Source organism: Canis lupus, chromosome 11 (assembly GCF_003254725.2).
Source record: "Canis lupus dingo isolate Sandy chromosome 11, ASM325472v2, whole genome shotgun sequence".
NCBI lineage: Eukaryota > Metazoa > Chordata > Mammalia > Carnivora > Canidae > Canis > Canis lupus.
In genome coordinates, this window is record NC_064253.1 from 64,904,323 (window position 1) to 64,926,108 (window position 21,786).

The 21,786-nt window shown below is 36.3% G+C and overlaps 1 protein-coding gene across 3 annotated transcripts in view; it reads right to left on the reverse strand.

Annotated features, from left to right (window-relative positions):
* Positions 1–21,786, reverse strand: part of SVEP1 (sushi, von Willebrand factor type A, EGF and pentraxin domain containing 1) — a 182,189-nt gene that overhangs the window by 76,350 nt on the left and 84,053 nt on the right. For 2 of the 3 annotated variants that reach the window (XM_049116369.1, XM_049116368.1), the window contains exons 12-22: positions 21,261–21,455; positions 19,799–19,920; positions 17,861–17,969; positions 13,524–13,688; positions 12,755–12,988; positions 10,699–10,860; positions 9,444–9,656; positions 8,352–8,513; positions 1,820–1,981; positions 1,351–1,442; positions 126–222 (exon numbers count right to left, since the gene is read on the reverse strand). In XM_049116369.1, coding sequence (XP_048972326.1) covers positions 126–222; positions 1,351–1,442; positions 1,820–1,981; positions 8,352–8,513; positions 9,444–9,656; positions 10,699–10,860; positions 12,755–12,988; positions 13,524–13,688; positions 17,861–17,969; positions 19,799–19,920; positions 21,261–21,455 — 1,713 coding nt within the window. The remainder of the gene's footprint in view (positions 1–125; positions 223–1,350; positions 1,443–1,819; positions 1,982–8,351; positions 8,514–9,443; positions 9,657–10,698; positions 10,861–12,754; positions 12,989–13,523; positions 13,689–17,860; positions 17,970–19,798; positions 19,921–21,260; positions 21,456–21,786) is intronic. The other variant, XM_025433368.3, reaches the window with a different exon arrangement.

Sequence of the window (21,786 nt, forward strand, 5' to 3'; positions counted from 1 at the left end):
TTTGCACTGATATAGCCGAATGTATTTATCTTAAAGGGTTAATTTTTAGGGTTCCATAGTTTGATATGCAAGTTACAATGATTTCATCTGAAAAACATACTAAAATTTGCATTTCTCTATGTTACCTGTATATCCAGATGGACAGAGACAAACATAACCACGCCCAAGCTGTTGGCAGGTTCCACTATTGTGGCAGGGATTTAAGAAACATTCATGGAAAACCTACCAATGGCAAAAAAAGAAATCTATCAGAGACAAAACACTCCAATCATTTCGAAGTAATTCTGACTAGGAGTTTGAAGGTTTGCAGGATTAGACAGGTGGTCCCTGTTTCCAGGTGAGTTCACTCAAGCTAGCTGGCCCACTGCTTGCATCATGTAGGTGCCTGCCATATATGAACACATATGACATTTAATCTTAAGTGATGATTTTAAGTGTTTCTAAAGGCTGGATGCATGTTAGAAACCATTTGGGATGCTTTAAAAGTATAAAGGATAGGGCCCCAACCCAGACGAGCTAAATCAGAATCTCTGGGAGTGTGATCTGTGCATTATTATATTTTAAAGTTGGCCAGTGGATTCTAATATGTCTCCAGGGTTGATAGTCACTACTCTAGCAATTCTTACAAATGTCTGTGTCTGCTAGGCTCAGTTTCAAATATGACTTTCAAAGCCCTTACAAGTTGTGTGTTTGGACGAGACTGTAGGAAGTTGAAATAAAAAATACAACCTTATTATCCTTCTTAAAAATACTTAAAGCCAAAGAATTTATCATGACATTGAGCAAAGTCTATTCAGAGTAATGGCTGAATCTACCAAAATAATTGGTAATCTTCACTAGTCTTTTTTTTTTTAAAGAAAACAGTTTAGTTATGTTCATGAATTATGTTTTTTAATTTTTAAAAACCCATACATTATATTAAGATCATTATAAATGATCTTTTATCTTTTTCTGACAAAAATTTAAATGAACATTATTGAGTAACTCTTCCTGCCAATCAGAAAAGGCCTTTGGCTAAACCAGAGGCCTCTTACTCAGATGATAGGTTATGCTTGACGTAAGTGTTAATTACTAATGAATTTAAAGGCTCCCCACATTTACACATTCTCTGTGCCAGACATTGCTGGGAAAAATTCCCAATTTTTGATAGTTAGAACTTTTCTAATGCTGCATTTTTGGAAAGTTCTTATTGGAAGTCACAAGTAAATACTATTGTTCATTGATAATGATCCTGAGACTTGATTACTTAAGGTCCCAACTTTGGTAGTATTCCTCTGTGTAATGTGTAATGACAAAGTGTTTTCCAAACATTCCACTGGAGATGATTCTGTAAGTATAAAAGGGACTTGCCTGACTGCTGGTTTCATACTTCTTTTTGATATGTCCAGGAGAAGCACGGGGCACTACACTTTCCTCTGCTGCTGAGAATGTTGAACTGAAACCTAATAAGATTAATAAGAAAACATTAGAAAACCCTCTTAGTGTGTGGTAGATATTGCCCATACAGAGACTCTGCCTAAATACTATGATCAATATTCCAGTCTCAGAGCAGGTAAAGTCACATGTATTCTGTTTTACTAGTAGTAAAAATAGAGAGTGTATAGATGGATGGGGTCTATTATTAAATTCTAGACTCTTAGAAAGAAATTGGGAAGCTGTCAAGTTCAGAGTTCCCAAAGTAAGAATCTTTGAGTTATAAAGGCCTCAAAAAACCAGACACCCAAATCCCCTGAAAACAGGAATATTGAGAATCAAGACTATCACAAACACAAATCTCCAACACTCAGGATTAGGTAAGAAATAAAGTATATCTTCTTACTGGAGCAATCTGTGATAGATCTTGTACCACTGGTGGCTGTAGTTCCATAAAAGGGACAAGATAAGCAGAAGGACTTCCCTGGATCGGGTTGGTAGTAGTCTTTAGGACATGGATGACAAGGCATCAATCCAGAACGAGAGAATTCTCCTACTGGACAAGGTACTGCAAAGGTAAAAACAAATTGTTTGTGAGTCTGGAACAATGTACTCTACTTTTGAAAGAAGTACATTGATTCTCAGTTGTAAGAAAGCTACTGAATTGCTAATATAATCTCTTGTGCATATTTTATACCTATACTATTTTATCACCCAGAGAAATATTTTGTTGTTTCTTTCTTCTTACACAAAACACCTTTAACTCAATAAAAATCTGAATTGACCATGTAATATTGTATTCTGATTTTTTCACTTTACTTTATATCCAAAGCATTTCCCAGATCGTTAAATAACATGGTGTCTAATAAAAAAAATATTGCATGCCATTGACAGACCATAATTGAGCTAACATTTCCTCTACTATTAGACGTTTAGGTTGTTTCTATTTGTAGGCTATTATAAATAATGGTGACATGAAATTTTCTGCATAAACCTTGTATATAACTCTGATTGTTTCCTAGGGATAATAGTTGAATTTGAACAGCAGAACTTGAGTAGTTGAATCTATAGATCTAAAGATAATGGAAAATTTAAAGCTATTAATATATAATGTCAAATCTGCAAGAAAAAATAGTTCTAACTTCCAGCCCCATTAGTAATGTATGGAATTCCTCTTGCTTCATACTCCTCATCACTGATAATGATCATTTAAACATTTTTTTCCAATTTGAAAGTGAAAATGGAATTGCACTGTTATTTCAATTTGCATTTCAATGATAAATTAAGGGTCTTTTTCATGTTTATCAGAAATTTTTATTTCTTCTGTGTAGCCGTCCCTTCTGCAGAAGAGGGCTTTTCTTTTTTTTTGAACTTTCAAACCTTTTTTTTTTTTTTTTTTTGCAACAGCATTTTGAAAATATTTTTTATTTTTTTTTTTTATTTTATTTTATTTTATTTTTTTTTATTGGTGTTCAATTTACTAACATACAGAATAACACCCAGTGCCCGTCACCCATTCACTCCCACCCCCCGCCCTCCTCCCCTTCTACCACCCCTAGTTCGTTTCCCAGAGTTAGCAGTCTTTACGTTCTGTCTCCCTTTCTGATATTTCCCACACATTTCTTCTCCCTTCCCTTATTTTCCCTTTCACTATTATTTATATTCCCCAAATGAATGAGAACATATAATGTTTGTCCTTCTCCGACTGACTTACTTCACTCAGCATAATACCCTCCAGTTCCATCCACGTTGAAGCAAATGGTGGGTATTTGTCATTTCTAATAGCTGAGTAATATTCCATTGTATACATAAACCACATCTTCTTTATCCATTCATCTTTCGTTGGACACCGAGGCTCCTTCCACAGTTTGGCTATAGTGGCCATTGCTGCTAGAAACATCGGGGTGCAGATGTCCCGGCGTTTCATTGCATTTGTGTGGAGGTTCCTCAAACAGTTAAAAATATACCTGCCCTACGACCCAGCAATTGCACTGTTGGGGATTTACCCCAAAGATACTTTCAAACCTTTTAATGTCACTTTGTGTTAAATGTGCTTTTTATAAACAACAACCAGTTGAATACTATCATTTAACCAAATCTGAAATTCTCTTGCTAATAGTTGGTGGAATATTAACTAAATAAGAAACAGCTTTGAACATAATATGAACCTGCATTTTCTTCAGTAAATTTTGGCTGCATCTACCAGAGGGACACTGGAGCAAACCAGTCATGACTAAATCTTTAGGTTGGGATTTTAGTTTGTGATCCAAAGATGAAGTAAGTCAGGCGGAGCGTGTTCTTTATTTGCATGAACTGGGGTCATCCGCAGGAGGCCTTAAACCATTACAAACTGAGAAAACCACTAAAACTATTAAGACTTGTCTTTTACATTTAAATATAGAAGATAGAACACAAGGAAGTAGCTATTTGGGAATCTCTGCACATTTATCACGCAGACTTTGGGTTTTTGTTAATAAAAATTAGTACAGCAGAAATAATTAGCAATATGGTTGAAAAATTTAGAAATGCACTCAACTCCAGGGAGCAGGATACTCCAAGTAATGTCATGTCTTTTTTTTTTAATATGACAATAAACATTAAATAAACAATAAAGCATTTGTGGTAATCTCAAGATGTTTAGATCAAAGTTTTTAAGAAAAACAGCCAGCCACATCTTTTGCAAAATTGCTCTTTTACATACCCACTGACAAAAAGTCAGGAATCAAATCAAGAGATGGCTGAAGATATCAATAGATATTAATGCTTATTTAGAAAAACTTATTTCTTCCATCTACATTTGTTATCTTAAAACTTAATAAGTATCTTGGTGAAACAAGATACTTGTTATACCTGTGATAAACAAGATACTTGTTATAACAAAAATATTTGTTATATTAAAACTTTTTAAGCATTAAAAAAATATTTTATTTATTTGAAAGAGAGAGTGAGCACAAGCAGAGGGAGAGGGGGAAGCAGACTCCCTGCTGAGCAAGGAGCCCGACAACGTGTGGCTTGATCCCAGGACCCTGAGATCATGACCTGAGCGGAAGGCAGACACTTAATGGATCTAGCCACTCAGACACCCCCAAAACTGTAAACTATAAGTATCTTTGCTTCACCAAGAATAAATTAATCTATTCTTTGTTGCTAGACCTCAGAGTTCCAGACAGGGCTTTGCACAAACATATTACAAAGCTGCTGAGTTTAAAATGGGTTTTCTGAATCTCAAGTTTCAAAAAAATGATTACCTATTTGGAAAAGGTAATTAGCTCCAGATAGCTAATTAAAGGAGTTAATTAGAAGCACAGATCTTCTACTGGCAAAGTTATGAAACTTCTGTTTGAGAGAATATCTATGAGTGTGTATGATAAGGCAAAAATGTAAATTCTGTCAGTGAAACCAAGATCTATGATGAATTGAACTATTTTGCTCCATTTTTTTCAGCACAACCTTATCCTCAAAAAGAAAAAGACAATGCCCCAGAAACTGACAGAATGTCAAAAATTATACTAATATGTAATAATAAAATCTTGATTAAAAATCAGAAAGTTCATTAGAGAACATACTGTTGTGATGTCTATATTTTGTCTTTTGATATAGAAAATATAAATTTTAATGTAAAAATTAGTTTATCTTACATGTCAAAGGCAGATGGTTGTCATCAGAAATATACTTTCTAGGGGTGGACAATCAGTACTTAATGTATTATTTATGTATACAGATAGTAAATATATGTATGCAGTAAATATATAAATGTACATATAGTGTATTTAAGTGTAAATATAACACACATGCATAATAATGGCATTATCTGTAGTATATAATACAGCATTAAGTACACACACATGCACATATACAGAGGGAGTTCCTGATGGTCTAATTCCTAAGAAGAGAGAGGAGAAAGTTTCATTTTGAATCTTGGCCAAACTGTGATTTCTGAGTCAAGAAAAATGGGACAAAATCCTTTTGACCTCTCATATTGGACAGAGAGAGAGAAAGAGAAAATCTAAGTATGCCAAAAGTGATATTAAAATAGAATTAAAAAGAGTGCCTTGAAATGACTGGGAAAATGTAATCTCACACGTCTGCTCCTCGATGGTGTTAAGGGTAACACATACAGCCCTGGAGTCAAGTGAATTTTGCCTTTTAAATGGGTTTCCTAAGACAAATTCAAAGGTCAGAAACTCTCATCCTAAGCCTCCTTTTAACTTTGTCCTATAGGGTAAGGGTAAGAAATATCATCCTGGCTCTGCAATAATCTTTCTTTTTCTATAGGACCATATGGAAACAACACCATCACCAAAAAAAAAAAAAAAAAAAAAAATCATTTGCAAGACTTATTCCTCAGATAAAAGTCATTTTTTAAAAATGAAAGATTTCAAGAGTCCCTGGGTGACACAGTCGATTAGGCGTCTGACTCTGGATTTTGGCTCAGGTCATGGTCTCAGGGTTGTGGGATCAAGCCCCACATCAGGCTCCATGCTCAGCAGGGAGTCTGCTTAGGGATTCTCTCTCTCCCTCTGCCCTTCCCTCATCTCTCTAAAAAAAATAAATAAATCAATTAAATTTTAAAAAAAGAAAAATTTCAGACTCTTGAGTTTGTAACCATGAACCTATGGATATTTAATATCTTAAGTAGTGATAAAAACGAAATACATGGAAAATATATTACTTTAATATAGGAATATGCTTAAATATAATAGCTGTGTTGATTATATTTTAAGTTCAACATGCTAAAGAATGCAAAAAGTGATACTTTAGTAAAAAGTGAAATAAACCATAAACATACACATAAAAATAAATCACTACAGAAAGAAAAAAAAATAAAGAAGGAAGGAAGAAGTTTAAAACTAAGAAAAATATATATGGGGGACTGTTTTAGAAATACACGTGTAAGTTTAAAGTAAAATGGTATTTATTTAACACCACAGGACAGAGTGCTGAGTGCTGCTGTTCCCAACTCACTCATGACAAGCAAATGTGGTTAAACTTGTGCTGGGAATATATTAGGAGAAATACAGCAGTTACCAGAAATCTAGAGACTTTCTGGGAATTATAATTACTTAATTGGAATAATTGGTATTAAACAAACCTCAAGGCTTCATTGGAAAGCTAAAGGGAAAAAACATCAAATATGAATTGGTTTTACTGTAAAAATCCTAGTTACTTTTGTGGTTGGAGGGAGAGAAAGAGAAAGAAAGAATTTTTCACTGCAGACTTTCTTCCAAAATTCATTTGTATATTGACAAAATAAAAGAGTGTCTAGTAGATCTATTTCAACCAAAATGTGGGGCCTTATTTGCCTTTTAATAATAATTAAAAAAAAAACCCTCAAAGCTGGTATTACACAACAGACATGGTTTATGAGTTGCAACCAGGTCCTGGTTAAATTCTTTTCTCTTTAGTGAAACATCAGGTTGATGACTACTGCTTGCCCGATTCCTCAGGTCTAAGAGACTTTATCTACTGTGATCCTAATATGTTGAGATAATTTAAACAGGTGGAGTATGTAAAAATCTGTAAGCATAGTATGCTTCCTCATTTTCTCTCTGCTACACTAACTTTGAGGACTACATCTCCCAAAATGCAATGTACTCCCCTCTCCCCACAACAAAAATGTCCTATACAGTTGTTTTCTGGGAATTTGTTTCTAACTATATGCAGAGGTATAAATGCCTGGGGTACAGTGAGGCCGTGTATGTGTGTGTGTGTGTGTGTGTGTGTGTGTGTGTGTGTGTGTCTTAGGAGAAATGGAGAGCTAACAGATTGGTTTCTTAAAAACATCACTATTCAATAAGGGAACAGTTTTTAAGTTTTCAGATGGGCATAGGTAGACCTTAGATTTTTTAATAAGGGTGTAGTGAAAGAGGAAGATATGTAATTTTTAAAAAAGTCATGTTTCAGCCAGCATGTTTGTTCTTTTCTCAGTGATGTAGCAGAGGTAGGCCAACAACTTTTTATTTTTAGTCAAGTTCCATTGACTTTGCAGAGTACGTGGAGTTTGGAGTTCCTGGCAGCAGAATGACCTTGACTCTTAGTCCCAGTTTCATGGCCATTTTAAGTTTTCATATTTTTGTTTTGTTGACACCTTCCAGCACCTTTACCATGCTGGAAAACTGTACTTGGTAGGGATGTTAGAAATATTTGAAAATTGGAACTCTAATCTTTCCATTTCCATTGTGATTTGTACCAAATGGTCCCTGGACCAAGTAGGAGCAGCAACTCTTCTGAACTACTTAGAAATACAAATTCTCAGGTCCCACATCAGAACTGCTGACTTAGAAATTCTAGGGGGTGGGGCCTGGCAATCTGTGTTTTTAAACCCTTCATGCTGACCTTTGAGATCCAAAACTAGTCATACTCAACTTTTCCTGTTACTTTAGAATCACTGGGGTGGGGAACCTTAAAAAGAAAACCAGACCAGTTAAGTCAGAATATCTGGGAGTGGAGATCGGCCTTCAGTATTTTTAAAATGCTGATGTCAATGTGCAGATGATTCCAAAGTACAGTCAGAGTGGAGTGGATAATCACTCACAAAAACCTCCAAACTGTAGGAGATGAAATATCGTAATTCATAAAGTGTCTTTTTAGAGTTTCAAGGGACATGAGACAGGACCTCACTTTAGAAAGGAGGAGACTCAGTTCCTAGATGAGAAGTATTCCTAGCATATAATGAAGCCACATGTTTATTAATGTTGAATACTAGGACCAAGTCTTGTACTTTTTGTGTGTTCCTAAAGGCACTAGCATAGTGTTTATATTGAGGGTGTTTATACTTAAGTATTTACTGGCTGAATACATGGAAACTTTCCATGAAGAGACAGTTATTTACATTCTTTGCATAGAGTAGACATATGGTTTTGCTGAAAATATTCCACTCCGCCATGCATAGAACCTATTAGGTTTGAAGAAGTATCAGTGTCTAAGGCTTTGATAACCTCCACAAGCAGAAATGTCCACGGCTCCTCTTTTCACAGATGAAGTGTTTTCTGGACACAAGAGGCAGCTCTGGGAACCAAATGCTGGCTGATAACTGCCCAGAGGACACGATTCACACGTTTCAAGCCCATTTGATGAGTAGGTGCCTGGTTTGCACTTAGCTGAAAAGAAAAATGTAATATGGTTAAGAATGATGCCATTAAGCTATACAAAACTTGCACTGGATAAGATAGGGTTTTCCGTAATTCAATTATTCAGGACACAGTGAGTGACACAAAGAATTCCAAGTATATAGATTGTATTTTAGATCGCCCTATGCTTTCCTGTACTACTAACATTTAGGCTGATTTTCATTTACTTTCTTTATTACCAGTTGCTTTCTTTAGTCCAGTTACTTTTTTTATCACACAGAAAATGCTAATAAATGGGGATTTTTTTTTTAAGATTTTATTTGAGAGAGAGAGATAGCAAGAGGGAGCATGAGCAGGGGTAAGGGGAGAGGAAAAAGCAGGCTCCTGGGAGCCCAATGCAGGGCTCGATCCCAGGACCCAGGGATCATGAATTGAGCCGAAGGCAGATGTTTCACTGACTGAGCCACCCAGGTGCCCACCAATAAATGGTTTTTAATGAGGTTAGAAATCTCATCTCAGAAAGCACAGTCAAAAGAACAAGTTATACACAGGAAAACTTGTTCTTGTAGAAGTTCTCAGCTCGTATACTATTCTCTGGAGCGAGAGAAACCAAACCTCAAACTGGGCTAGAGCCTCATAAGTTTTGTTGCTCTAACAATTGGCCCTCTCCTGTCCTCCTTCTACCTACAGACCTCATCTGAGGGCTGGTGGAGTAGAAAGTAAAAGTAGTCTTAGCATGAGGCCCAGGGATTTTAAGCAACTTTCTAGGATTCATAGCGGTGGTTTTGTGGGAGAGCAGGACTAGGGCCAGAATCCTCAATCCCCAGTACACTACCCTTTCCTTCCACCCCTGTTCTCCCCTGCAAATGATTCTCATTTGCAGCATTGCTAACATTTTCAGTGCACTTTTAATCACTTAGCACAGTTCCCAAGTTTATATTTGTCATTAAGCAGTCATACCTGCATTTGTAACAACAGCAAGGGGCACAGTTCTGAAATTCCTTCTTTTAGGTGCATCTCTTTTTTTTTTTTTAAGTTTGTTTGTTTTTTGTTTGTTTATTAAAGTCATCTCTACACCCTTTTTGGGGTTTGAACTCATGACGCCGAGATGAAGAGTCACATGCTCTACTGACTGAGCCAGCCAGGCACCCCTCAGGTGCATCTTATTGTGACCTTAATCACGAAAGAAAATGTTTCCATCAGAAATGTTTATTCGGAGAAGGACAATCATCATATGGTTTCACTCACATAGGGAATATAAGAAATAGTGAAAAGAATTATAAGGGAAAGGAAGGGAACTGAGTGGGAAAAATCAGAGACGGAGAGAAAACATGAGAGACTCCTAACTCTGGGAAATGAACAAGGAGTAGTGGAAGGGGAGGCGGGCGGGGAGATGGGGTAGTTGGGTGACGGGCACTGAGGAGGGTACTTGATGGGATGAGCACTGGGTGTTATATGTTGGCAAATCTAATTTCAATTAAAAAATAAGAAAAAATAAAAATAAAAAATAAGAAAAAATAAAAAAATAAAAATGACAATAAAATGTTTTTGAAAACATTGGGTATTTTAGTAGCAAGAATACATGCATATGTACCTATGGTTATTAATTTCCAAGTAAATGGAGAGTTGATCTCATTGTATCAAATATTATTCTAAGAAAAAGCAAGTTTCTAATTGCTAAGTGTTATGAAAGTCCTTTCCACCAATTAATTTGAAATCCAGTAAAAAAAAAAAATCTGAGTTAACTGATAAATGTGGATTAGAACTAAGGCACACGGGTGGCACTGTGAGTTAAGCGTCTGACTCGTGATTTCTGCTCAGGACGTGATCTCTGGGTCATGGGATCGAGCATCAGGCTCTGCGCTCAGCATGGAGTCTGCTTGAGATTCTTTCTCTCCCTCTGCCCCTCCTGCTTATGCGTGCTCTCTCTCTCTCTCCCTCTCTAAAATAAATACATAAATCTTTTTTTTAAATATGGATTAGAATTATGGACAGTGGAGTCTCACTTAGAGCAGCAGAATATTCCAAAGGGAAAAAAAACAGACTTCTTTAAAGTGAGAGAAACATTAAGATACTAATTTAAAGTTAAAAGAAAAAATAATAAGTGAACGAAATTGCTTGTAGTAATGCTCTTATTTCATCCTCTTTGCCATTTAGACTTCGTAACTGAAGATAAAATTCAGGCTTCTGGTCAACCTGTGCATTGAGCCATTACCTTTGCATTCTGAGCTGCTTCTTGAATGAAGATACTCGGTGTAAGTCCCAGCTGGACAGAGTTTGCACTCGAGTTGTCCTTCTTCATCTTGATAGTATCCGATCAAGCAGCTTTCACAGGCGGAATGCTCCAGAGAATAATAGGTTCCCAAAGGGCAATTGACTGAAAAGAAAACAAACAGGAGACATAGTAAGCTGTAGAACTGGAACACATTTGGGTTCCTTTATCCTAAGGCATGAAAATAATAAAGCATGCTTCCAAGTACTATTGTTTATGCATTAAATCTTACTGTCAGGGGTTTACTCACAAGATAAACCTTCCAGAAATGTATTCCTAGAAAACCAACAGTAGATTTTTTTTTTTAAGAAAATGCAAATTCTTATCGACCAAGCTTAGGGCTTGTGTGATAGGAGCTTTAAAGTGTGGGTTAAACCAGATCATCCTGGGAAACACACAGCTAACAAAGGGAAGGCTGCTGTAAGGAAAGAATAAAACAGTGAACATTTAGGTTAATTTGAAGCTTCAAGATATGAAAAACACTTTCTTAGCTGTTCCTCTGAATGGTTCCCCTTATGAAAGTGACAGCTTGTCTATTACGGCATCATTTCTAGAAACAAAACCAGGCAAAAGTTGTGGGACTAAGCCGGGTGAGTTAAGTAGACTCTCGTCTCTGTTTATAGGAATTCCTGTCCAGTGAAGGCAAGTCTGAGACATCCTCAGACTCCAGGATCCCGAGGAAACAGGCCAATTTTAGGACCTCCCTTCCTTGGAGGTTTTGGTCTACTACTTGGCAGGCTCGAAGTGACTCAGGATTTCTGAGACCAGAGTGGAATGCTAACCCCACGAAAAGGCTGCTAGCAAAGTTAGTATTTGTAAAGAGAGGATACTTGAAATTAGCACCCAGATGGTTCTGATGATAATGTGTATAAGAATTACCTGGGAACTTACTAAAAATTCAGATTCCAAGGCTCTGTCCCCAAAGTGCCACATATATTAGTTCTGAGATGGGGCCTGAGTCAAGATGCATTTTGATAAGCACTTCAGGTGATGCTGACACAGGTGCTTTGAAGACCATACCGAGAAATGCAGAACACTGACCAAGGTGATTTCTAATTTTTACTCACAAGGTAGGGAGGAAACACGAACTGGTTCAGAACGACCATTTCAATGTGCTTTCATTGGGCTGAATTTATCACCCAACTGAGCTCTGGGAAAAACAGTAAGAACTGTTGAGGAAGGATTTCCTGAACAGGAGGCAAGATCCCACGCCTACAGAGAGGTTAACGCCAGGCTCATGTCATCTGGTTCAGCTGAGTGTTCAGAGTTTGGGGAGAGGAATCTTCCCTATCTATAAGCAATGACATATTTAGGAAACAGGCTGGAAGTGATCCAGATTGTGGTAGTCTGGGTTAAAAGGTAAGGGTCTGTGTGTAAGGAGGATAAGGAGTGGCTGCTTAATGGTTATTGGGGTGGGGCTCCTTTGGAGGTGATGAAAATGTCTTGGTAGCGGTGATGGCTGAACAACACTGTATCATGAATGTGCTAAATACCACTGATCGGTACACTTTAAAAGGGTTGATTTTATGCTGGTGAATTTGGCAGTGGCTACTCAGGTGGAAATCTTAGCTATACCACTTACTGTCTTAATGGGTAACTTCCTAGCCTCTCTGACTTCAGTTTTGCCATCTGTAAAATGGGCTTAATTGTAATAGCACTTCATGGAGTTGCTAAAACAATTAAACACGAGAGATGCTCAGCCAGCCTATGGAAGTGGTCAAAACGTAGTCATTATTTTTATTGGAGATGCTGCTAAAAGTTATGAGCTCTAGAGATCTATAAGGAAAACTAAGATCTGAGTCCCTTACCTGAGATAGTTTTCTTGTCCTGAATAATTGGTGGTTACTTAGAGGCCTGAGACAAAATAATAAGAACAAAAACCACACAACAATTGCAAAATGTTTCATTTCAATACCCCTGGGTAGTTGCAAAGAGGCTCTACTCATCTCGCTTGACCCACTACGAGCCAGATATTTTTTATTGCAGGGAAAAGTCTTACCACACATACGCCCTCTCAGCACCGAGCCTGGTCTGCAGAAAAGGAAAGCCTTTTCTGTCTCTAACGAATTGCTGTCGGCTACAAGCATCTCAGATGCAAGCTGAAAGGAATACATGGGCTCCTGACTGAGGGTCCTTTTCAGTTGATTTGTAATGGTTTCCAAAGTCTTAATGAGTCGCTGTTGATTTTCCAGCTCAAGGGTATCATTCCTTTCATCGGGTAATGGCACACTAGCTGAGATAAAAACAAGACGAAATAAAACATAACACACACACATGGTGTTTCAGGAAACTGTAGTTTTTTTTTCTTTGTTTGTTTTTTAACCAAAGAAAGATGGCATATTAAAAATCTTCTGGGCAAAACAAACTCAAACTCAACCACTACTTACTGAGCAACTAGTATATGGATAATCTTAAGAACAATGCAATTTGTTTTAATCCTTCCCTCATATGCTGGATCTACATCACCTTTTTTGTGAAGTTCTTCCTTACAGCATGTTAAATTTCTGTAAATTCTTGCTTTTTAAAAACATGCCTTAGTTCGTCATGCCAAGAGGAGTACAAAGCAGGATGCTTGTTGCTGCGAGAATCATAAAATACATCTGTGATATTAAATTGCAAAAAAATGACGAAACTTAGGTGATTGGGCTCTCCCTAATTTTCAGTTCCAGGATTATTTCCTAAGGATGATAACAAATGGAAACTTTGCAAAATAGGTTTCCCACCAAGAATGTCACATAATATTGTTTTTCCAAACAGTCTCTCCTTACCTGTGATGTTAAAAATTAACTTAATTTTGTGGTCAGATAATGGGGCATTTCTTTTAATTCGTGAAGATCTGGCTTTGCCGGCACCTGTGGGTGTTTCTTGCACGGAGTCCAAGAAATCATCATAAGAGTAATCCAGCCTATTAGCTGCGCCCCAACCACCAGGTCCTGGACAGTTGGGGCAGAAAAACAAGATTCTACAGTTGCCTCTTTATCAGCACTTAGGTTCTAATGGTAAGCCACAAGTCAAATTGTTCCTATTTCTTAAATCGTCCATAATGTGCTGCATACAGGGATTCATCCAGAATCTCATTTTTCACCTATAATCTTATATTGTAATTTTTAGGCACTTCATTTTAGATTTAGATTACCAATGAATTGCACAAGAAGAAGAAAGAAAAGTTCCTATGGAGCCACCTAGGCATTTAAGCCATTCTTATCTTTGAGTTAATAGCTAAAATTACCTTAGCTTTAGAGGTAAATAGGATGTGGGTGCAGAATTTTAATCAATTTCTATTTTCCACCAGGGTTGGCTCCATTCTTTTCTAAAAAATTATAGTATCAGATTTATAAACTTAATGCAAATGAACAGGTTTCCTTTTGTGAAGATTATTCAAGATACTGCATCATTTTTTAACGGTGGGGACATTCAGTTAAGCAATGGTGGTGCATTCAGTTAAGCAACAGACTCTTGGTTTGGCTCAGGTCTTGATCTCAGAGTTGTGATCTCAGGGTCATAAGATCAAGCCCCACTTGGTCGTGGAGTCTGCTTGAGATTCTCTCTCCTTCTCCCTCTGCCCCTCCTGTTCATGCTCTCTCTCAACAGATAAATAAATCTTTAAAGGTGGAGGCAGTTTCTAAAGGTAACATGTAAGCTAAGTGTGCATGTAGCCACAGTGGACTATATCACACAGATATGTGAGATTCTTCAGATGCCCCAAGTGTCATCGTGGTCACCATCTGCATAGATTCAGATTGTGGCTTCTGGATGTAGGAGATAAGGGTGTACAATGCTAGTACAGTTACTTTCACCTCTCTGAACTTCAGTTTCTTCATTTATAAATTGAGATCATTATTCTTACTTCACAGGTTTGGGGGATAACTGAGACAATGTATACTAACCATCTAATTCAGTATTTGACTCCTTCTAAAACCTCAGTAAGTGATACTAATATTGGTCTGGGTATATTGTTGTTGCTTGGTTATATGCTTTAAATATCAAATTATATTTATACAGGCCTGTCTACCTAAATAAACTGTTTAAAAATTTTTAAATAAAATTTAAAATAGAGTTTTAAATAAAATAAGCTGTTTAAATTTTTTTTTGTGTCTAGTTTATGTCTTTGGCCTAGGATAAAATTACCTAGGATAAATATTTTTGATTTTCATTTAAACATCTTTTCTACAAATATTATGTAGCCATTATAGAAAAATGGATGAGCAAAGTCAAAAATTTTTTTTGATTACCTATAATTCTACCATATAGAAATAATGACTAGAACATATTAGGCAAGATTTTATTTTATGAATATATAAACACACACATATGTTTATGCATACATAGATGCATGAATCACTAGAGTAGAAATAAACATACCATATCTTCAAAAAATGATTACACTCTGTGTATTTTATTTAGTAAAATTTTTCTAATTTTCTCAATAATATATTATGGCATTTCTGTATCAAATGGCTTCATAATATTCTCTTTTATGGCTATACCACAAACTAACCAGGTTCCTATTTTCAGACTTTTAGGTTATTTCAAAAATCTAGAACATCCTTCTGCATAGAGGATTTCATAAAATATAAGGCACCATCAATGAGAAGATACATTCCAATCTTAGAGATGTCCAAATGAAAAATGTACATCTTAGAATTTATGAAATGTAGTACCTATTTGCACACTGGCATGATTTTTATACTGAGAAATATTCTTAGAAGTAGATTTCTGGGTTTGAATATTTTTAATCTTTTTGATATATATTGTCAATTGCCCTCCAGTTTCTCCCCTGTATACAATATATGCATATGATTTTTTTTCCCTTATATCCTTACCAGTTTTGGGTATTATGATTCTTACTTGAATTTGTTAATCTGACAGATCAAAAACAGCATCTTGTTTTAGTTTTTTTTTTAAGATTTTATTTATTTATTCATGAGAGACAGAGACAGAGAGAGAGAGGCAGAGACACAGGCAGAGGGAGAAGCAGGCTCCATGCAGGAAGCCTGATGTGGGACTCGATCCTGGGTCTCCAGGATCACACCCTGGGCTGAAGGCAGCGCTAAACCATTGAGCCACCTGAGCTGCCCTCATTTTAGTTTTAATTTGAATTGCATGACTATTATGATGTCAAACCATTTTAATATATTTATTGGCCCTTTGGTTTTCATACATTATGATTTGCCAAGGTGTTTTTAGAAATATTATGCTAATCTTGTGACTTTCTACTGTAAAGATATTCAAGGAGAAAGGCTTATCTCTTAGGATCAATTGTACCATATTGTCCACATATGATTCTAGGAAACTGCCACTTTATCCTTATTAGATGACAAATATCACTCATTTCAAAGCCATATGATGACACCTGGCTCTCTCTAGGTGTATCCTTATACCCTTAATAATCTGCCTCAATAATCTGGGAGGTGAAACCTGTGTCATGTGTGACAGAAGAGTCATGCCACTGCCAACTCTATTGCCAATGCCACTTCATGTTCTTCTAAAACTTTAATGTCCAAAATCTTCACTGAGAAGTTTTACATAATAGTTAAAAATGGGAAAAATAGCAAAGCTTACCAGTAGGAAATTGTTTACATAAAACTGATTAAATATGTGGCCATTAAAACTGAAGCATAATATTTAGTGACAGAAAAATGTCCTCAATATAATATTAGGTAAAAATTCAAGTTTATTTATTTATTTATTTATTTATTTATTTATTTATTTATTTATTTATTTATTTTTAAAAATTCAAGTTTAGAAAATAGTATGGCCATATATACATATGTGTGTATAGTTATATGTATGTATGTTAATGAGCATATAGTAATACATATACTAGTATATTAACCAAATTTTTTACGGAACTGTGGATTATCTTGATTTCATTCTTTAGGTTTTAGCATTTTTTCAAATTTTTGCATAAATATATATACTCAAAAATGATATTTTTAAAATTTAAAAAGTGTAAAGAAAATGTCAACATCAATCTAAATGTTAAGTCACTAAAAATATTACACATATGATTAGTGTCAGAAACAAAAAAGGATGTCTGCTGTAATGTCAATTAATATTGTCTCAGATAGCCTTCCAAGGACTTTATGTGTACTTGTACTTATTCATTTAATCCTGAGAATGGCCCTATGAGTACAGTACTTTTATATAACATCCATTTTATAGGTGAGGAACCTGAGGTACAGAGTATGAACTTGCTAAAGACCTCAGAGCTAATAGGTGGTAAAGCCAGAATTTGAACATAAAAAGTTGGTCTTAGAGTCCATGTGTTAAACCATGATACTTTTTGTTATTGCTTTTTCTTTTCTTTTCTTTTCTTTTTTTTTTGAGAAGAAAAGGGAAGAGGGGGAGGGACAAAGGGTAAGAGAGAGAGAATCTTAAGCAGGCTCCATACTCAGCATAGAGCACAACACAGGGCTCAATCTCACAACTGTGAGATTATGACCTAAACTAAAATCAAGGGTCGGACGCTTAAGTGACTGAGCCACCCAGGCACCCCATCATTATTATTTTTAAAAACATTATTCTGGAAGTGTTTGACAGTTTTATAATAATGCAACAAAAATGAGAAATATAATTACTGGAAAGTTTGATGATTTTACTAATGAAAGAACCAAGAGTGACTACTGAAATCTTCCAGAAATATTAAGGCAATTAGCTAAATGGCCAGCTACACCAGCATACAAATCACATGTCATACTTAGGAATAACTTGAATAATAATGCTCAAAGATAATATAGAGAAAACATGAGAATAGATTTAGAAGGTATATCAGACTTGAATAGGTTGAGTCTTAACACATTCTGGGTAAGAAATCTGAATATTTTACATGTGTGACTATTTTAAATGTGTGACTATTTTAAATCAATGACTTAGTTGCAATTTAAATTGAATGCCATATAAAAATTGCTTTAGTACTAATCTAAGATATCATATACATATTGAAATTTCACCATCATAATGTGACTTATTTTTCTTAGTTTTTATCATCTCAAGAGTTTTGGTTTAAAAAAAAGTTAATTTGTCTAGTTTGCCCCACTCTTCTGAAATTATGTTATACTGTGGATCACTCTTGCAAACTACTGACACTGTATAACTTTATTACCAATTGCAAAGCCGTTTTCATAGTCATAATTGTATTCGAGGCAATATTTTTTGGTCAGGTCCTCCAATCTGCAGTCAATGTCATCAGCATCACTACAAAATGATGGGACCTGCAAATGAAAAATGAAGAGCGTGAAACGTCAATCACATATCTGTGTGGTCTGGATAAGCCCTTTATTCAGCTAGACTTCACATTTCTCTCCACAGGAGGGAGGAGAGAACCACAGGTCTGCTTGCTCCTGGACAGACTCCCGTCCTTTCTCCATGTCCTCCCCTAGAGGCTCTGCTGCTCATGGACCATCAGGATTAGTTTCATGGCTTTTCTCTGTGTAGGTCACAGATCACCAGAAGCCCAGGACTCCTGGCATATCTCTTATCTCCAAATTTTCACCCCATATGGGTCCTTAGGTCCCTTTATCTGGCTCTATCTCCCACTCATCTCTAAGTCCTTAGAATCTTCCTCTGCCCTCTGAAACTCAACAGTCATCAGTGAATCCCCTGTTATTTTTTTCACCTCTATTTATGGTCCCTTCACCTTAGTTCTCAATGACACCTCACTTTTCAGTTTTCTCAAACATGGGCATGGAGGCGGAAGAAGTGTCTTCCTCACTCTTGCCTGCTGTTTCCAGATTACACTCCCTCACCCCTCCTTAGAGCCTCACAATCCTTAAACTCGTGGTATAGTAGACAGCCTCTCCTTGTGGCAGCTGCCTACAGCCTTTCTCCATTCTGCATCACCCCCTCATTCCAAGAACATCCAGTAACTTGCTGTTATAACTGGTGATTTCTATATCCAAGATCCAGCTAATCCTTCCTTCCATCACCATGCCTTCTCATTTCCTTTTCCCCTTCTCCTCTAGTATTTCAGCCTTACTTTGTCCCTTGCTCTCATGATCATACCCTCAGACCTCCTCATTACCAGTAACGGCATCCTCTTGTACTCTTGGAAGTCCTTGACGTCATCAGATTTATAATCCATTGACCCTATCATCTCTTCACTGTCTCTCAGCCTGATGTCTTCACCTTCTTATTTATCTATCTTAGATTCTATGGCTCATCACCAGAAATCACTCCCTGATGGGCCCCATCCTCCGATGATTGTCTGCAGAACGCATAACCCTAGTTAAACTAAGTGCTTTGTTTTCTCCACAATCCTGCTTCCTGCCAATCCTACCACCTTTCTTTAGCACATTCATCTGTGCTGTCCTAGAAAATTATTTTATACCATCAACTCTCTTTCTAAACCTCAACAACTCCTCCCCATCCTTACTCTCCCAGCTGATCACTCTGCATCTTTTTCCACTGAGCAAATAGAAGTCAGGAAAGATCCTCTGACACACTTCCACCACCATGTATACCCACTCCAGCATCTGTGTCTCTGTGTACACTGCCTCCTTGACTCCCCTCTTTCTCTCATACTGTACATCAAATCTACTCTTAGAACCTATCCAAAAAACTAAGCTGCCTACTCTGTTAGGGATACAAATATGTATATAACACATTTTCTTCGAGATGCTCAACACAGTTAAATACATCATTTTGCTTTCCTGTAAACAGTAAAAGAATCCTAAACAAAAATGCATGAAAGAGAAAATCCTCACAATGTTCAATTATCTCATCATAAAACAAATACAGTCTACAATGGCATTTTTGTCATACTTAAAATAACAAAGCAGATATTTTCAAACCACATGGACCCCACGCTTCTCTAGCTTTCTGACTCAGAATGTTATAAAAAATTCAAAATGTTTTAATAAAGATTCACTTATAATTCATTCCAGAAGTCCAAAACCTATGGGTAATTCTAAATATTAGGAGCAAGTTTGGATTACAGGGGGCAGGAAATCATCAGGACACAGAATTCCAGTTATAGGTAACTATGAGAGGCTATGAAAAGCTCAGTATTGTTAAAATATGACAAACAATACTCCTGACATACCATTTTCCCCAGGGTAGTCTCAAATGCTTCGGAAAACTTCTTCAACAGATCTGTATCATCACAACGAGTTGCTTTGTACAGCATCTCAAAGGATTTGAACCCATGGTTTGCAAAACGTTTTACTGGAAAATGTTAGAGAAAACAGCTTCAGTTGGTTAAGATTTTTCAACACAAAGATTTAATTGTCTTTGGAGTAACTGTAACTTAGTACTTTGATTCTAAAATGATCTGTGGGATTCCTTTAAAAACAAGAGACAGTTGAAAAAAGTTTCTAGGCATTAATTGATCACAATAAACCATGATGAGCCAAGCAGCACTGTACCCAGTTACCCAGTGATGAGGTTTGCTTTATTATTCCTTAGCTTGCAATCACATTAAGAAAATGAGCATTTAAGGGAAAAAGCGACTTGAAAATTTTTAAATTATATTTCTGGAAAGTTTTGAAAAGTCTTGCCTGGGTCAAAGATATCTTTTATGTTTACATAAATTTGTATCATATATGTTTTTATTATATTTTTAGCCAATATACATTGAAAAATTTCTAAATATGATGTACAATCATAGTCCTTGAAAGTGTAATTTTCATAGAGAATTTCTCCTTGGATCAAAAACTTGCATGGTTAGACTTAGCAAGATGTCCCATAATATTCTGAGACAATGAGTCCTAAGAGCATCAACATTAAAATCCTACTGTCTAAATCTGTGATAAAGGTGAGTGATACTGTAGAACTTTTAATTACTCCCCACATTTGGCGGGGGGGTGGAAATAGCTCAATTGGGCTTTACTTTTTCCAAGAAGTTGGTATTTAAACTCAATCTATGGTACTGAATCAAAGATTCATTCCAAAGAATATTTACTTACACTAGACAGAGATATTGGCTATTTTTATAAAAATACATATATTTAAGATTATAGAATAGTTCTAAATCTAAATCAGACCTAAAGAGATTGTGACTCATCTTTCATTCCATCACATATTATGGATCTTACTTTAAATACAGCTCTTTTGCGGACTATGAGACTGTAAGTTCAAGTTTACAGATCAAGAACATGCTGGCAAGTCTCTATTTCTGGTAAATAACAAGGAGAGGACCAAGATGGGTTTGCCTTAAACTGAATCTTGTCCTGTTGCAATCCAATCCATAACCAGACTTTGACGGGCTAACATTTTAAATCAGAGGCTGAACATTTCTCTTACTCATAGACATTTCAAATTCATGGCACCAGTTTTTAAAACAATAAGCTCAATGCCGAATGTGGACCTCAAACTCATGACCCAAAGTTCAAGTGTTGTGTGCTCTCCTAACTGAGCCAGCCAGGTTCCTCTCATGGCATCATTTTTCACTAATTAAACCCAATTCCTATAAAAAGGCAATTTTCCTCTTACATGCTCAGAAACGTACACTCACCCAAACACACACTCACATATATGAAAGGAGCCCAGAAAGAAAGAAAACATACTAGCACAGTCTGGCCATTCAGTGGAATATGGTGGGTTCCAGATACCATCTTCATAAGCACAGTAATACTTCTCAGTAGACCCTTCTGTGAAATCGTAACCCTCCAGGCAACTTAACGTGCAGTTAACTCCGGCGCTATCTTGAGTACATATAAAATCCCCATTTACGGGTGTAAATGGAACTTCACAGGGAGAACCTGCATTAAAAAAAATTGTACTATTTACATATGGTGGTATAAACAATATTAATTAAATTCTATGAATCTAAGCTGAATTTTGAAGAGGACTCCTCCTGTCTACCAGTATTCCAGGAAAAACTTCCTCACAAATCCTTAGTATGGGAACATGACAACATATCCTTCTTTGTTCCTAGGTGGGCGCAGCTGAAAAGCTGTACCAATGTGTGGTCAGAGGCTGTGCATATTTTACAAATGCTAATTTATCTCTGACTTGGGGTTGTTACTGGTGGCATTTCTATAAGAAGAGTATAAACTAGATAGCATTATGTAGCAAGTACAATTTCAGAAC